This window comes from Rhinolophus hipposideros (genome assembly GCF_964194185.1).
Source record: "Rhinolophus hipposideros genome assembly, chromosome: 25".
In the NCBI taxonomy this organism is placed as follows: domain Eukaryota; kingdom Metazoa; phylum Chordata; class Mammalia; order Chiroptera; family Rhinolophidae; genus Rhinolophus; species Rhinolophus hipposideros.
In genome coordinates, this window is record NC_138071.1 from 28,996,944 (window position 1) to 29,013,371 (window position 16,428).

At 56.4% G+C, this 16,428-nt stretch overlaps 1 protein-coding gene across 1 annotated transcript in view; it reads right to left on the bottom strand.

Moving 5' to 3' along the window:
* CNPY1 (canopy FGF signaling regulator 1) overlaps window positions 1-14,053 on the bottom strand; it is a gene marked incomplete at its 5' end in the record, with an annotated part of 38,146 nt that extends 24,093 nt beyond the window's left edge. Inside the window, 2 exons of the mRNA XM_081038335.1 lie at window positions 2,377-2,489; window positions 13,969-14,053. Coding sequence (XP_080894461.1) covers window positions 2,377-2,489; window positions 13,969-14,053 — 198 coding nt within the window. The remainder of the gene's footprint in view (window positions 1-2,376; window positions 2,490-13,968) is intronic.
* Window positions 14,054-16,428: the final 2,375 nt, after the last annotated feature.

A 16,428-nucleotide genomic window follows, 5' to 3' on the forward strand; every position in this document is an offset into this window, starting at 1 on the left:
CTCGCTCAGGCAAATGCCGTATCTGCGGGGTGTGCAGCCGGTACAAGCAGTGCTGGGACAGACCCAGCGGTGTGCCATGTCACGTGACTGAAGCCCCCTTAAATCTTCTCGCCAAGCAAGGCCTGGCCTAGAGCAGCTGGTCACACGTCCCCTGTGTGCACTGCGGCCCCCTGGCCTGGCCCCGGTGCCATGCTGACGCAGAAGGAATGGCCCTGCCCGGGCAGAGGACGGCACCTCCGTCAGCTCAGTGCTTCCTGCCATCCTTTGGGAAACAGAGAACAAACAAGGAGAAGAAAAAGCAAAAAAGGGCAGGAAGATGTGTCACGTCACCGCTCGGGGCAGCCATGTCCCTGGGACCCAGGAAACACCCCTGGCATCTGAGGCCTTTGCGGATCAGGGCAGCCGGCCCAAACCACGTGCTTCTTGCTTCTTTTGTCTCCCAAGTCATGCCGAGCACACGCATCCCGGCACTCACAGCAGAAGGACAGAAATGCCTCTAGACCAACACCACGGGCACAACAGCCTGGCCCCCATCCAAGACGGGCCGTTGAAGGCTCTGCCTTCATGCTGTCAGCCCCCCTGCATTTCCAGTTTGGCCGAGCAGCCTGCTGGCCCAAGAAAACAATGCCACAGGGTTTGAATCACGGCAGGGGAGAGTTTTCTGAGTGGGTGGAAGCCAGACTTTCCAGCAGTCTCCTGGGGAGGATCGCGGATTCTTTAAAGCACAGAGCCGTTGGGGTCACTGTGCTGTGAGTTGGCCAGAGGCAGAAGAACTGACCTCCAGCCAGACCGCAAAGCCACATGAAGGACAGAGGGCCCAGCCGAGCACCGTCCCAGCCCCTGAAGCCCTCCATTTACCAGATGCCACTTAACCAGCTCTGCGTGTTCTCATCAGAAAATAGGGATTGAATGTACTTTGCAGGTCGCTGTCAGGACTGGAAGTCATTGAAAAGCCCCCTGTCATAAATCAGGTTCTCAATAAAGAACCACCAGCTTCCTTCTGGCCCTTCCTCAGGGATTGCGTCTCGTCCCTGCCACGTCCCTCGGCCATGACCCTGCAGCTCCTCTCTTTTGCCCTTTTACCCTCTAGAGAAAGACTCTTCCTTCCTCCTGGTCAGGTGTACTACGAGTGGGTCAGAAAAACCCACCTTTTAACTCCTTATGGTATCAGCACTCTATTTACTTCCGAAGCTGCGTTGGCCTGCATACACTTCCTGCCAGGCCCCCCCTGACCCTGGGGCTGCCTCTTCCCTGTGGGGCCTGTGACCATGCGGACCTGGGGACACCTGGGCACAGGGGACGAGTCTGTAACGGAGCAGCCGTGTATGTGCACAGCTGGCAGAGCTGTCACCACGCTCCCTGCAAAAGTTTCCCAACGAACCGACTGTAACGGTCTGTCCTGTGTGTAACTTCGGGAGGCAATGAGCCCAAGAAAGACCCCTGGGCCGCCACCCTCTTCAGACTTGGGGGAAAACGTCCTGAGGTCCTTAACGGGGTCCTCCTAACTAAGGCAAATCAGAGCATCACGCTGGGCCTTCCGGAAGGAGCGTCCGACCCTCCCACCATCATCCTGAAGGGACATATGATTCCAGAAAGAGGTGGAGAAGGAGAGAGCCCACCTCAATCATTTGCTCTAAAACAGGGTGCACTGCGCTGGGACCAACAGCAAGAAATCCACAACCAATTCCGTGTGGCTCTGAGCGAGGCAGACGTATCAGGGACAACCTTTCCAATTATATTGCGCTTAGGATGACATCGACATTTGCTTACCTATTCTGAGTACTTCCCACCTGAGTACCAGGTGGGGCAGGAGAGGGGAGCCCGAATTCACAGTGGTCCCCTCCCGTCCTCCCTCCTAGCTCCTCAGACCCCCATTTCCCGCCCCACCATCATAAGGTCAGGGGCAGCCCCTTCTCTAAGTTGTCTCCACGAGGGAGAACGTTCTCCTGCCTCTCACGCAAGTGCCTGAGTCTGTCCTGCACATGGGTCCTGGCCCCACTAGAAATCTCTGTGGGTCTTGGGAGGCAGCCTTGGGTGGGTGCCCAGCCTTTGAGTGACCCTGGGCAGCCCCTGCAGCCACTTTGGGCACCCTGCTGGTCTTGCCCAAAAACCATGGAAGCGCTATTTTTATCCTGATGAACAATAGGGCCGAGCCGTCTTCCGACATGACAAGACACAAAATTTAGGTGCTGGGAGAGATACTTCAATTTCAAGCCTAAAGATTACTTTGGGTCCCTTAGGACTCAGAAGCAATTTAGAGCTGATACCCTGAACAAGAGAAAGGTTAGAAGATTAAGACCAACTGCTGTTTGGATAAATGGTTGGTAATTGCCCACATCCGCAATTATACACTGCACATAATTTCTTTTCCGCTACCTTTTTCCTCTCCTGCGTCCCATCAGGATTTATTCGGAAGGAGCCCACCTTGATCTTCTTCTGCCGAGCCTTGGTGACGTCGTACTCCACCTCATCCATCAGGGCCCTGCATGCTAAACAAGGCACAGAGCATCTGTTACGTCCAGAAGGCAGAGCAAGGCCCCTCTGAGCCTCCTTAGCTGCAGTGTCTGCCCTCCCACTGCTTCTGCACCAGCGCGGGTTTCCAACAGCCCACCTGGGACTAGCCTTCTTTGTGAACCCTTTTGCACTCTTTGTGTTTTTTAAACCACATGCGTTTTAGTTTTTCCCTTAAAATCTGCTTTTTTAAAGAATAAAGACACCTGTGCCGTGTGTCTCTCACCGATCCTGACACCCACCGGGTCGCATTAATGACACCCGAGGAGCCCGCACACTATGGAAAAGGTTTGTTTAAAACCGGGCCCTGCTCCCAGAGACACACTTGGGCTGGAGTTAAAATCTCAAGGATTTAAAAACCCACCTTTGTGGGCTCTATGGCCGATTTCACCCCTTCCTCCCAGGCAGGCTGCCCAGCTAATTCTCAGAGACATGAGTGGGATGACGTCGCGTGTGCCTCACAGGGCACTGACTTGGGACTCGCCGCCTTTGCTCTGACTGGATGCTGGACAGTGGGGACCAGCCCCATAAGGTGAGGCGTCCCCGAGTCAGCCCCCTCGCCTGCGGCACGAGGCCTGGACGTGGTCGTCTTGCTCAAGCACGGTATTTCAGGGGCCTTTGGTCAAACGGCACAGCGTTTAGAGGCCCAGAATTCGGATTCTGGCTCCGCTGACCCTGACGTTCGTGCATTTCCTGATTATACTTCAGAACGTGGTGGCTGCTGGCTCAGGCTGCGTTGATGACAACACAGGCCACCAAAACCACGGGCACAGCAGCGCTGCAGACCACGCACTACGCTCCAGATACAGCTTTCAGCAGGGGCCACTCCCGAGGGTACTCAGTGCAGGCCCATGAGTGTGTCCACAGTCCACAGAGGCCCGCGACCCAAGTCACATGTCAGTGCAGAGACTGAGGGCTCAGGCCTGGGGCCACACAAGCGCTGGCGCCACCCTGACTGTGTCCCTCACTGGCCAGGTGACCCTCCATTTGTGTGAGCTGTAGTCGGTCACCGCGATTACCTGTAAGTCCAACAAGTGGCACCCAGTGCTTCCGGGTCCCTGGACCTCCCAGAAGAGCAGCCTGGCCCCCCAAGGCCACCGCCAGCAGAAAGGGTTGAGGCCCCACTGCTGGAGGAGTCCAAGCCCCCCAGAGCCCCCATGTGGCGCTGTCTGTCTTGTGCAGGGCCGCACGCTGCCTCCTGCTGGGGCCCCTTCACCCCCAGGAAAGGAACTTGCACCCACACACTTGGAGAACACACTTCCTTGGCTTCAGCTCTGGCCATCAGGACCAGGGCACGGTGAGATGGGGAAGGATGTGGGGCCTGGGGCCCTGGGGACGGTGGACCCCGTCAGGAGGAGAGCCGACCTCCTGACACCTGGGCAGCGATTTCCCACCCTCCGCGTGACTGCTCAGCTCTCCTCTCCTGTTCACTAGGCTCCCAGATGATGGAGCCGTCTGACCCAGGCGGAGGCAGGAAACATGTCTGCTCTCGGTAGGGAGGGCTTTCACCAGGGGCACACCTGCCAGACCTCACAGGTGGCAGACAGCCTCGGGAGGAAAGTGAGGTGACCACTGCTTGCTGAGGGCTGGACAGGAGCAGGGGAGGAGGAGACGTGATTTTTCTAGAGGTTCCCGACATCCTTGCTCCCGCGAGAGGGAAGACGGTGGGAACCGGTCTTTTGGACACAGAGCAGGACACGGTCAGTGTGAGGAGCGGTGGCTGCTCTGGCCCCAGGGCTGTCCCGGCCTGAGAGGGAAGGGCAGGCCAGTTAAAGGGTCCCACAGAGCAGGGACAGGACGCCAGGGCCACCACCAGGGGTCCAGGTGGCTCTGTGCTCTGGCTGGGCATGCCGGCTCTCGGAGGACATGGGGCCAGGGGACAGCATGTGGCCCTGTGTTCACTGTCCCTGGCTGCAGATCCTGGCCGACTGGGCTTCGTCCCGGCTGCTGTACGTCTATCCTCATTGCAGGGTGAGGACCAAGTCTAGATGGTACCTAGCACGTACACGCAGCCACGCGTCCATCAGGCGGTCCCTTCTCCACCTCTGCTGGAAGAGCCCAGGTTCCTGGGATCCCCAGCTTGACCTGGTGACCCACCTGGGAACCGGGGTCCTGAGCTTCTCTGTGTCTGCAGCCCCGTGTTTCGACCCCGGTGAGTCTGGGGTGCTCTCAGCTCTCTGGGACCCGCAGGGCTGCCGGGCAGGCTCTGGGATGCCCAGCCCCCAGGCTCTTGGGTTACGTGTTGACACCCCACTCCTTGAAGAGGGTCCCCCTAGAATGGCTCAGTGGATAGCGGTGACATCAATGTCACCAAGCGCCCTCGGTGGTCAGGGTGGAGGTGGTGGGGGCTTGCTTTTCTCTCCTCCGGCTCCAGCTGCCTGGAGTCTCAGCCCCCGGGGGCAGGGAGGGGCCACACTCACTGGTCCACGGGTGGCCCCACCCACAGGGAAGGCGGCTTTAGGACAGGAGGTGGGGGTGAGGTCCTCCAGGTCTGCGGCCCTGACCTCCCCACGGAGGGCGGTGGCTCGATCAGAAAAGATCATTTAAAATTTCTGCCCCAGGTCACAGAACAAGTTAACAGGCTCACATCAGCGACCTGGGCCTCCAGATTTCTAGTCCGGCATTAATTTAAATGTTAATCTGAAACCTTCAGTTCAGTCACTGGAGTTTCGAGTTTATTAGAGCAGGCGGCAGGAGTGGAGCCTCAGGGGGGGGTTGGCAGGTCACGTTGCCTGCCAGAGGGCGAGCCCTCCTCCCAGCTGGGCCCGCCAACCTCTCCCGTCTGTCTGCCTCCTCCCTCCTTCCCTCTCTCTCTCTCTCTTTCTTGGGGTGAGATTTGGAAATGGGGGGATGGTAGTGGCCGCCATGGTCCCTGGGGGCTCAGATGCTGGAGCGGACAGGGCAGGTTGTGTGCGCCCCTTCCCAGTGCTGCCGTCAGTGACATCACACAGGGAGCCTGAACCCACCACGGCACAAGTATTCACACAAGGGGACCGGGCCACCACCGCCGGTTGGGACCCAGGCAACCATCCCCAGCAGGTGAGGCGGGCTGATGGCAGAAATGGGAGCAGAAAGATGTATTGGAGTGATGGAAAGGCATTATTATAAAACCATGTATTCTCTCATTTTCCTATTCCGTTTTATATCCTAAGTGTATTCTCAACTTGCTGCATAATGGTGACTCTTATAAAATTGTCACGTAATATCCCATCAAGTAGAGGCACCATCATTTCTTCACCTCTTCTGTCTGAGCATGTCAGGTTGTTTCAAATGTTTAAAAGATGTCTAATGTAGCTTCCCAAGTTATCCTCGTTTGCGGTATAGCTGCCTTTTTGAGTTACCCTGGTTCATAATTGTGTTTTATTCGTTCACTCATTCAACCACTGTTTCAGCCCTGATGCCGTGCTCTGTACCCGGTGCTGGGAACGTGATGGAGGGCAGGCAGTCACGTCCTACCCCACACTGACGGCGGTGCGGGCCGAGGGGTGGCCATCGGCGCAAAGGAGATCAGCGTCATGACGTCAGGAGAACCCATGTGACAACTGGGATTAGAAACTGAGACCACAATGTTTCATCATTTCCCATCTCCTCCGAGCTGGGCTGGCCCGCGGCCGCTGTGACCAGGAAAGTGTGGGGATGGGGGAGCAGCGTTGTGCAAATGCGAGGGGCCAAACCTCAGGAGTCTTGCAGCTTTCTCCTGCGCCCTCTTGCAATGCTCTGGCCACCATGTCAGGAGCCCAGAGGGGACTGCTGAATGACAAGCAGTCACATGGGAATGGGGACAAAGCAAGAACCAGCATCCAAGCCCCAGGCATGAGAGGAAGTCATCTTAGATCACCCAGCCCTGGTGGACCCCTGCACGACAGCCGCAGGAGTAGGCGCAGGTGAGACGAGTGGACCCGTGAGAGGCCTAATCAGTGCGTGTTTAGACCTCTAAGTGTGGGCGGGTTGCCAGGTACAAGTGGCTGTACAGGTGGGCTGGACCGTGTCAGGAAAGACAGGGGATAGGGGGGTAGAGGGGTGGGGAGGATTCCTAAGAAAGGGATGGTAAGACCTGAAGGATAAGCAGGCATCTCCCTGGTAAAGAACAGGGAACAGCGTCCTCGGGAGAGGGAACAGCATATGCGAAAACACCAGTGTGGGAAAGTGTAACACGGGAGGGTCAATCAACACTAGAGCCCGTGTGCCTGAGGGAGCACGTAGGGGGCGTGGCATGTCAGGCTGCGGAGGGTGGCCGGAGCCAGAGCAGGCAGAGCTTTGCGGGGAGAGCCAAGGAAGTGTGTGATTATTGTAAGCCATGTGGAACCACTGCAGTATTTTGAGTAAGGTGAGAGTTGATGAAATTTGCGTTTTTCAAAGATCATGCAGGCTACGGTTAAGAGAAGAGACTAGAAGGGACCAGGGTGCATGCAGGTGAGCCTGCTGATAGGTACTGCACCAGTCCCAGCAGGACATGACTGTGGCTTGGAGTCTAGTAATGGAAGAGCAGGTGCAGAGAAGTCAGTGAATTCAAGAGCTGGTTGGGAGCTGATGAGTACGACTGATGACTGATATGCCAGTGGGCACACCCTGCATCCCAGCCACCACTTCTGGTCCACGTTTGTCCTCTGTATTAATAAAGTGCCCCCTCATCTTCAGTTATTGGCAGCCATTTGTGTCTGAAAACTGGCTCCTCCCCAGGTCAATCTGACCGCAGCCATTCCATGCATGTTGCCAATTGTCACTTTGGGATGAGCATGCATTGTAGTTCTGGCCACTGAGACACGATGAGAGGGTTTTCCTCCCTTTCACAAAACAGAGACATTCCAAGGGCTCCTGGCTGCCTCCGCACAGTGCTGCCCGCAGGAGGGAGCTGGAAATGTGGCAGCCACCCTGGCGCAGTGAGGAAGCAGCCTGAGGCTCGAGCCAGCAAGCTGAGCGGGCAGGAAGATGGAGGAGCCCGAGTGTCTGCTGACAGTGCCGAGACCACCACAGGGGGCTCTCTTCCTGACTTGGGTGATTTCACCCATTTTCTCCTCGCTGTGGGAGCCATTTTGAGCTAGGCACGATGTCACTTGCTTCCTACGCCCGTGTTGGCTTCAGGGATGTTGGCATGGGTTTCCTAGGGCTGCTGTCAGAGTAGCGCAGATGGTGCGGCTTACACGACGGAGCTGATTGTCCGAGGCGGGAAGTCCATCACCACGGTGGTGGCAGGCCTGGTTTCATTCTGAGGCCTTTGTCCTTGGCTTGTGTGTCTGTCCTCTCCCTGCGTCCTCTGTGCCTGCACATGTCTGCGTTTAAATCTCTTCCTCTCATAAGGAGACCAGTCATATTGAACTGGGAGTTATTGGTTATAGTGGTTATTGATTACAACCCTAATCCTCATTAGGGTTTGTGTCCTTAAAGACCACATTTTAATTTATATATCTCTTTAAAGACCTTATCTCCAAATACGATTACATTCTCAGGACCTCAACACATGAATTTTGGGGAAACACATTTCGGCAATAAGGGGAAAAGTTCCTTTCCACATATCAGACTCCACAGGTTGGCGACTCCAGCGGTGGTTAACTCAGGAGCTCGTGACATCCTAGCTCTGGTCTTTGTAACACCCTGGGCTTTCCTGCACAGTTGTGAGCTGCGGTATGTCCATGGTTCTGAGCTTCAGGTCCTCAGACTCCTACATCTAGAGTCCTAGACGAGGGTTTCCTCCCCTGTCCACTTGTATTTGTAGGGAACACAGTCCCAATGCCCCCGACAGACTTCCTCCTCCTCTCATGGGCCGGAACTGTCCCAGGGCCTGATTGACCCGGTCACCCACTGGCAGGGAAATAAATTACTAAGTTTAGCTTAGACCAATTGACACGCACTCTCTGGGGCTAAGAAGCACGTGGCCGCTGTACCGCTGACAAGATGAGGGTTCTGTTAGCAAGGATGTGCCAGCCCTGACACCCCAGGAAATGCCCTTCCTCAGTCTAATCTCAGCCCTGGGCAGCGAGTCAGGGAGGCAGCAGGTGGGGGGCCGGGGGTGCTGGAAGGAGGAGGCTCAGCAGCTGGTGCTAAGACAAAGCCCAGCCCCAAGGCTCTGCAAATACCCAAATACCTCGACCACACGGCCCTCCTCAAGCCATCACCACGGCAACCCACCGCCTGAGCGACTCCCCATTGAGTTTTAACCCAAATTACATTTTCCAGGTCTGAAATCAGAATCACAGTGAGAAGAACTCATTTTAACAACTCGAAGGTGCTCTGGGTGGGGGAGGCAGGGATGCGAGAAGGATGGAGGAAAGGAACATGTGTATAAGTCGTATTTTTAAGTTGAACAGACAAATCCCAGTTACTGAGCATTTTCCTTTCGGGAAGAAGAGGCAACATGAGGATTTGGTGGTAGCGTTTGTTTTCCAGGGAGCATTCTAGATTCACTATAATCCTATTTATCTCCAGGCTCACTCGGTCATCTTTGGTGTTCAAGATAACAATGGCCTTTAGTCACTAAGGCGGAGATAATTCTGCTCAGCAAGTGCTGTTCACTCCAGGAGAAATGGGGACAAATCCATAGTTGCTGATGTCTGGTACTAACCAAAAAAGCGTCTCGGTCGGCCTTCAGGTACGCAAAAATCCAACCAACTAACATGCTGGTTAGTCCTGACTTAGGATCCCTTCTATTCAGGTACTTCTCATCCCATTATTCTGAAAGTTTTTAGTCTGTTTTTTGAGTATTACATTTCTCTTCTGTAAGACTTGATAATGTTAGGGAAAGTCTAGAAGAAGCATCGAGCGGGCTATTTGTCACTTACTGGTTTTCACAAGGCATAGGACAGAGCTATTTCAGTGGGTCCCTGTGGGTTAAAATGACCATGATGTGATTCAAGGTCATTGTCTCCCCGGGGACATGGCGTGTGGTGGGGGCTGAGGGATGGGAAAGGGAGGCTATGATCTCACCGCTGCCCCCAAGTCTCACAGACGTTTCACTGGCCACATCTTTTGCAATGTATGTTCAAATCAACTAAGAGTTTAGAACTTAGACGCTGGGGGTGGATGGTTGATGCGGGTTTGCCTGTTTTGTTTGTTTTCAGATCCAGTAGCTTCTGTGACCACATGGGGAAGGAGGTATGCAGGAAGACCCAGGATGATTTCATCCCCTAGAAGTGGAGAAGGGTGTATGCTGATGGCACATGGTGTCATCTACCACTGGGCATCTGGGCTGGTGCTTGGATCTGGCCCATCTTTACAGGCGTGTTGGTCACGTGTGCCGTTCAGCTCATCGTTCGGCTCATCACTCCCCAGGCACGTGGCTCGTCCTGACCAGTAAGCTGTGGGTGGAAGTCCTGCTGTCATGTGTGTCCTCACGTCTGGGTGCTGGCCAGGCCCCTCCAGGCTCTTTGGCCTCTGCTGGCGGGGGCCTCAGGGTGGTGCCGGTCATTGCTGCCCTGCTGGCACCGTCTTGAGATTCCTACCAATTTGTGACCAGGGACCCTGCATTTGGATCTCGCACTGGGCCTCGCATATGACGCAGCCGGTCTCAGAGTGTGGGGAGCTAGGTGACCAGTTGACTGCCAGCTCAGGACGGCTCAGAGCCAAAGGCTGGCCCTGTGTACCAGGCCGGGCCAGGGCCCTGAGCTTGGGAGAGGGAGGGCACTGAGGCTGGACAGGCAGTCGTCATGGCTCTGCGAGGCCCAGCGGCAGCCAGACCAGCACCTCTGGGAGCTAGGGGGCCCAGGCCAGGGTGCTACCAGCACGTGAAGGGCAGGCGGAGGTGGAGACTGTCTCCCTGAGCGCTCGGGGGACCAGGCTCCCATCACCACCCTGATACTCTGAATGCGCAGGGAAAGCCCAGAAAGAAGGTGGGGGGACCAGGTAAGAAACACCGAGCCACGAGCCACGTGCAGACGGGCGGCAGGGCAGGAGGAGGCGAGGCTTTCAAGGGCCCCTTGCTGGGGGAGGGAGCGAAAGAGACCAGGCCCTGAGGACGGGGACACTGTGACACTGAGGGAGCCTCTGTCACAGCAGCTAGACTGCGCGTTTCTAAGCAGAAAGGCCTGACAGAGAAGGGGCATCTCTGGTTTCTGCAGGGAAGGTGACGACGCAGCCAGAGGCTGTGTGTGTCTGTGTCATGGGGCAGCTCTTATCCCAGAAGGTCCCTACAAGTCACCTTCCTTCCGGGGACGTGATCAAAACCGAGCAGATCCTTACCGTTGCCGAATTCTGAATGAACTTGTTAAAGCATTTTTAGTGTAATGAAAACATTAGGTCAATTCCTAGCAGTGACGGTTGTCATTAAATCAATAGTGTGTGCAGGCCATCATGCTGACGGCTGACACGCACGCGTGAAGGTCTGCGAACAGCTGTGGAGATGCACAGAGTGCCCTCTATGAAGCGACTGGGGTGAGGGTCGAGAGGGGGTGACAGGGAAGATAGAAATCTGCCGCCAGGAGAAGAGGGAAGGCGACCACCTTCTGAGGGCCTCCTGGGGCAGGTTCGGAGACCTGTTTGCACTCACCGCTCACACAGCTGGACAAATGCAGTGTTTCCTGTGTTTGCAGCGGGCGCACCCAGTAGGGTTCTCGCCACTTAGCCCACCTTTATCTCTTCCCCAGATGAGTCAGTCTGAAAGAATGGACGGTGGGCGTAAGGGCAGAAGGGAATGCTGCAACAGGAGCCTGAGGTGAGCCCTGGCAACACGCGCTGACATAAAGCTGGGGCTGTGTGGGGCTGTGCTTTCCGAGGGCAGGGCCCCCCATAGCAGCTAACACCCACCAGTATGGATGGGCTTCGGGAACGCTCCGGCTGAGTCCAGAAGCCACACATCTGTCAGCTTTCTAAGAGGGGGTCTGTTACAAAGTGATGGCCAGAAAGGGCTCTCAGCCAGCTCGGGTTCTGAGGCGGGAGAGTGGGGCCAGGAAAGTAAGAGGCTGGTCCCCCGGGGCAGGAGCGCGGTAGGCAGGACTCGGGCAAGGCCCCCGTGCACACCTGCTCCTCCGTGGCCTGTGGCTTCCTCCCCGCAGAGGCCACTTCCTATCAGACCAGGGGAACCTCCGTCCACGTTCTCTTCTCTGCGTTACAAGGCTCATGCCATCTTCGGAGCCCCAACTGCATGCCCGGTACAGGGGTGACACATAAAGGGACACGGGCACTTGTACACAGGACCCCAAACTCAAGGAAAAGGGCAGGGTTGGAGAGGGACGCTGGAGCTGCCGTTGTGTAAGTGATGAGTAAGGCCGAGGACCCTCCTGGCTGGGATCCATTGCATTGGCCAACTAGGTAGATGCAATCGTCTAATGAAAAATAGATTTCCTGGTTCCAGGAAGAGCTGAGCGGGTTCTTCCTCACCTGGGTGAGGGACCTTTATCCACAGACACAGGTGGAGACAGGTGAACCATCTTCAGCCTTTCTGCTGCCTCCGTCCCTCCCTGGGTCTAGCAGGGAAGAAAGGGGCTCACCTCACGGGGAAGAAGGGAAGAAGGATTCCAGTGTTGCTACTCTGAGCAGGGATGAGCCCTGCTGGTGACAGAGGAGGGATGGGGCGCGTGGTACCAAGAGCCTCAGGAAGGCAGACCCTTGTGTAAGGAGTGACAGCACCGTCCTCACAGGGTCAGCTCGGCCCCAGGCTACCCCAGAGAGACACCACTGTGCCCTCACCCTCATGGCACCGGCTGGGTGTGCTCTGCTTTTTCTCCTGAGAGGCCGGACAACAGTAACTAGCAGCCCGGTCACCTGGGCGGCCAGAGGTTTCGGGGCAGCCTATCCAAGCTCATCAACAGCAGCCTGGACATTCAAGGGGTGGGCACCACAGCCAAAAAGTAAGCTTCCAGTATTTAAAGACACACACACGACTCACGCTGTAGTATTAAATGTGTGTCATGTGCGATCTAAACGCTGGATCCAAAGTTAGGCATGATTCCAGGTAACAGTCCTCAGCCTCTCCCACAGGCCACCAAGAGCAGCCACACTGCACAAAGGCTGTCAGAGGAACCGTCACCATCCCAGAAATCCAGGAGAGGAACCGAGCCCAGGCCGCTCTGCACCCAGCCTCTCAGCGAAAAGGACAAGGATTTGTGGTAAAGTGGCAAAGGATGTTGATTTCATGCATTTTATTGCTCATATTACTCATAAGATACGGCGGGCAGGCTTGCCCCATTGCAGCCGCCCACCCCATGGGTAACCGTGCCTGAGCTCTAGCTCTTCGAAAGGGAGATTCAGAACCCAGAGCAGCCTCATCTGCCGGCAGTGTGAAGGCTGTTTGTCTCCAGTCACACATGGGTTTAACCAAATAGAAGGGGACATCCCCTCCCAGGTGTCCCCAAGTGAGTCTGCTTCAAGTAGAAGGAAACATGGAAAGAGATTTGAACAGAGTGATACAGAACGAGAGAGAGAAAATGGAGACGAAGTGTGTGAGAGAGGATTTCACTGGTGGAGCTGGACTGGTGAAACAGTGCTGTGCGAGGGCCACTGTCACCCCTCCTTGGTGCCTCAGTTTCCCTGTTCAGCCCCCCTCTCCAGCTCCCACAACTACGGGCAGGGAGTGCAGGCCACCTTTCTCCTCTCCAGCCCATTTCTGGGAGCTTCTGCATTTGCACCCACCCAGCGTGCCAAGCCCTGAACTCTGCTGTTCAAACTCATCAGTATGTAAAACAAGATCGAGAGCCCGTAATCTGTATCTATTTAACATGTCCTCCATGCCACCCCCTCCAGCTCTCACCGCTGGGCTCCCAGCCCTACGTGCTCTCCGCACCTTGGCTCACACAGCCCCCGAGCCCACCTTGCTCCCCCCACCCTGTCCCAGCCCCTTGGACCCACACAATGTGCCTGCGGGACACCACCCTTCAGCCCCCTTGGCCCCCACTGTCCCAGAGCCGGGCGGGGAAGCCACACAGGCCACGGTAGTGAGGTGGACATGCACAACTGTCCTGCCTCCAGCCCAGAGACCCCAGGGTCCCGTGATGGGGACAGCCGTGCAGAAGCGAACCACAGAGCTGGCCTCGGCTGTGAGTGCAGAGCCAGCGGAAGCTTCTGGGCGCTTCTGTCCCAGCACTGGAGCCTCTTCCTGACGTGTACCCGTCTGTACCACAACGGGCCATCTCTATTCCGTCCAATCACTCCATTACCTGGGTAAGACTGAAGGAATACCCCTTCTGCCTTTTGTTCTCTGACCTGGAGACGCCTGTGGGTTCTACGGTCCAAAAGGCAGATTTTCAGCCAGAAAACCTGGCAGTGCCTTTGTTCAATCGTAGCTGATACCCCAGTAGCCAGTTGCCCCATGACAGATGTCACCAAAGTGCCCAAGGGCCGCTATGCCAGCCTGACCCCCACAGCTCAGCCAGGAAACCGAGGCTGGGAGAGGTGAAGTGAGCCCCGGAGCCCACAGGCAGGGTGGCGAGGGGCGGTTCTGCAGCCTCTGAACACGGGGCCTGGGCCGCCCCAGGGGTGCCCGGGTGGAGGGTCCTGCCCAGCGGGGTCCCGCGCCCCGCACTCACTCACCTCCACAGAACACGGCGGGGTCCCGCGCGGCCGCCAGCCACGCCTGCAGCGCCAGCAGAGCCACGGGCAGCAGCGTGGGCCTCATGCCCGGAGCAGGTGTCCTCCCGGGAGCAGGTGTCCTCCCGGTGCCCGAAGCGCAGTGAGTGGGAGGCGGGGCGCCACCGCCTCGTCGCCCGGAGACCAGCGCCCAGGTGCACGCAGCTGCCTCCCCCGCTGGTCACCGCCCTGTCCCCTCCCCCGCACGGGGTCCCCACCCCATCACTGCTCCCCTTCTGCCAGCCCATGGTCCTTACCTCAGCCCATAGCCCTCACCCCCACCCAGTGCCCCCACCTCCATCGCCGGCCTGGTCTCACCCCTGTCCCCGCACCCCTACACCGCCCCGCCCCCCCCCGCATCTGCTGGGGAGGGGTGGCCTCTGGGTGGTGACAGCCATAGGAGCTGCAGCAGCTTGGGCAGAGTCCGGAGTGCAGGAAACGGTGAATCCGCACAAATCATGTCACTCCTGTGGCCTTGTCCTCCAGGGGGGGCTACAATTGGCGGGAAAATGTCCTCCCGAGAAGCTCCTCCTCGCTGTCACCTCCCCCCATACACCAAAGGCCTCCTTTCCTGGATCCTGAGGGGACCACACTTACTTCTCCAGCCCCATGGCCATTGTCCCTGGTACCTTTCCATTAGTCCTTCCCACCTGCTCCCCACCCACCCCCAGCACTAAGTGTAATGAAAGGGCTGACGAATGAAGTATCTCATTTACATTTTCACAGGACGCTGCCTTGAAGACTCAGGAGCCTGTCCTTCTCCCAAACGAGGCTCATGGAAATCTCAGTATGGAAAGCAGCTAAGTGTCATGGCCCCTATGGTGACACAGCCCCACCCTCCCCACCCTGCTCAGGCTGAGGGCAGTCTGGGAGCGCAAAGGAGGATATTTCGGTACAGTGAGGAAAACGCTTTTTCAATTTCTTCCAAATAACCTGAAGCATGGCCTTCATATTCACCTGAGGTTCATTTTCTGTGCATGAGCTGACGGTGCTAATTCTGTCTTGTTTGATTTTCAGTGCCTGTTCCCTAAAACATGCAGGCCTATGGAAGATGAAAGTGGGGAGTGTTTAGAGGGAAATGGGGGAAGGGAAGGGAGAGATGAGAGAGAGAGACAGAGAGACAGAGAGAGAGAGAGAGAAGGAGGGAAGGAAGGGATGATGGATGGATGTCCCAGGACCACCTTGTAACCACACCCCATCCAGGATTGGCCACGACTCTAAGGAGCCTATACCTTTTAGTGCAGAAGGCTATTTGGAAACCACTTTTGGGGTGTCACTGTTCATTTCTACTGGGGGGTCACTGCTCCAGGCTCTCAGTGGGCAGATGAGGAAATATATGTATATGCCAACACACGTGCACGCCCCAATGGCTGTACACACACACCTGCCCCGAGGGCCGGTTTGAGCCTGATGAGCGGAAACGACAGCTCCAACCCTGTTCGAGCACCTCAGGCTCTTTCCAGCTTCTCCCTTTTTGATATTAACACAGCCTTCTCCAACAGCAAGAGCCCCCACTCCTGTTTTCCTTGAAAGGTTTCTTAGCTCAATTCCCCAGCCCCACTCCCTTCCAGACCCCACTGCCCATCACTGGGGTTTTAATAAATAATAACCCAGTATTCTATTTCCTGAGGGCTTGCTGTGTACCACAGTAACACACAGGACCTGTGTGTTACTGAGACAATCACCTTTCACTCACACAGCATCCATTCTACAGATAGGAGACCCAGCTTAAGGGAGATTTAGTCATTTGCTCACGTGCGCTAGTTTGTATGTTTAGTGCCATGATTTTCTTTTAATCAGGGCAGCAGCACGCCTGGTTAGAAGACACCAGTCACCAGTTCCCTAGGTATGGCTAAGTCTTGGCCAGCGGGACTTCTGAAAACTCATTAGAAGCACGAAGCTAGCTGCCATGGGTCCTTCCTGCCTTTCCTGTGTTCTTCTGCCTTCCTCCTTGGAATGTCGGTTCGATGGCTGGAACTCCCGCAGGCATCCTGGTCCCTGAGGCAGCCTTGAGGCTGGAAAGCAGAGAGCAGATGTAAAGTAAGAACCCAGGAGTCTCGATCCTGAGAAGTGATTATCTCCCCCTCCCATTTAGAGAGTACTTAGCCCGCAGTGCAGAAGCGGCAACCCCAAGGAACCCAGCCCCTTGGTCCAGCTGATTGGAGAGTGGGGACACCCCTTCCAAAGGACTCCGTCTGTAAGCTGGGCTGGGCCAATGCAGTTGTTGAAAGTGAGACCCGGGGCCTTGCTGAGGAGCCGGTAGGAAGAGAGGAAAATGGCGCATGGGGTGGGTCTCCCGTAACCCAGAGAGGGAGTGAGAGCCTTCTCGACCCCATGCAGCCTGGCTTTCCTTCTGCCGCTGTCTCTGGATGCCTAGCCCAAATCCAGCTTTCCGCATCTGCCTCAGGTGTCACCTGCAGGGAG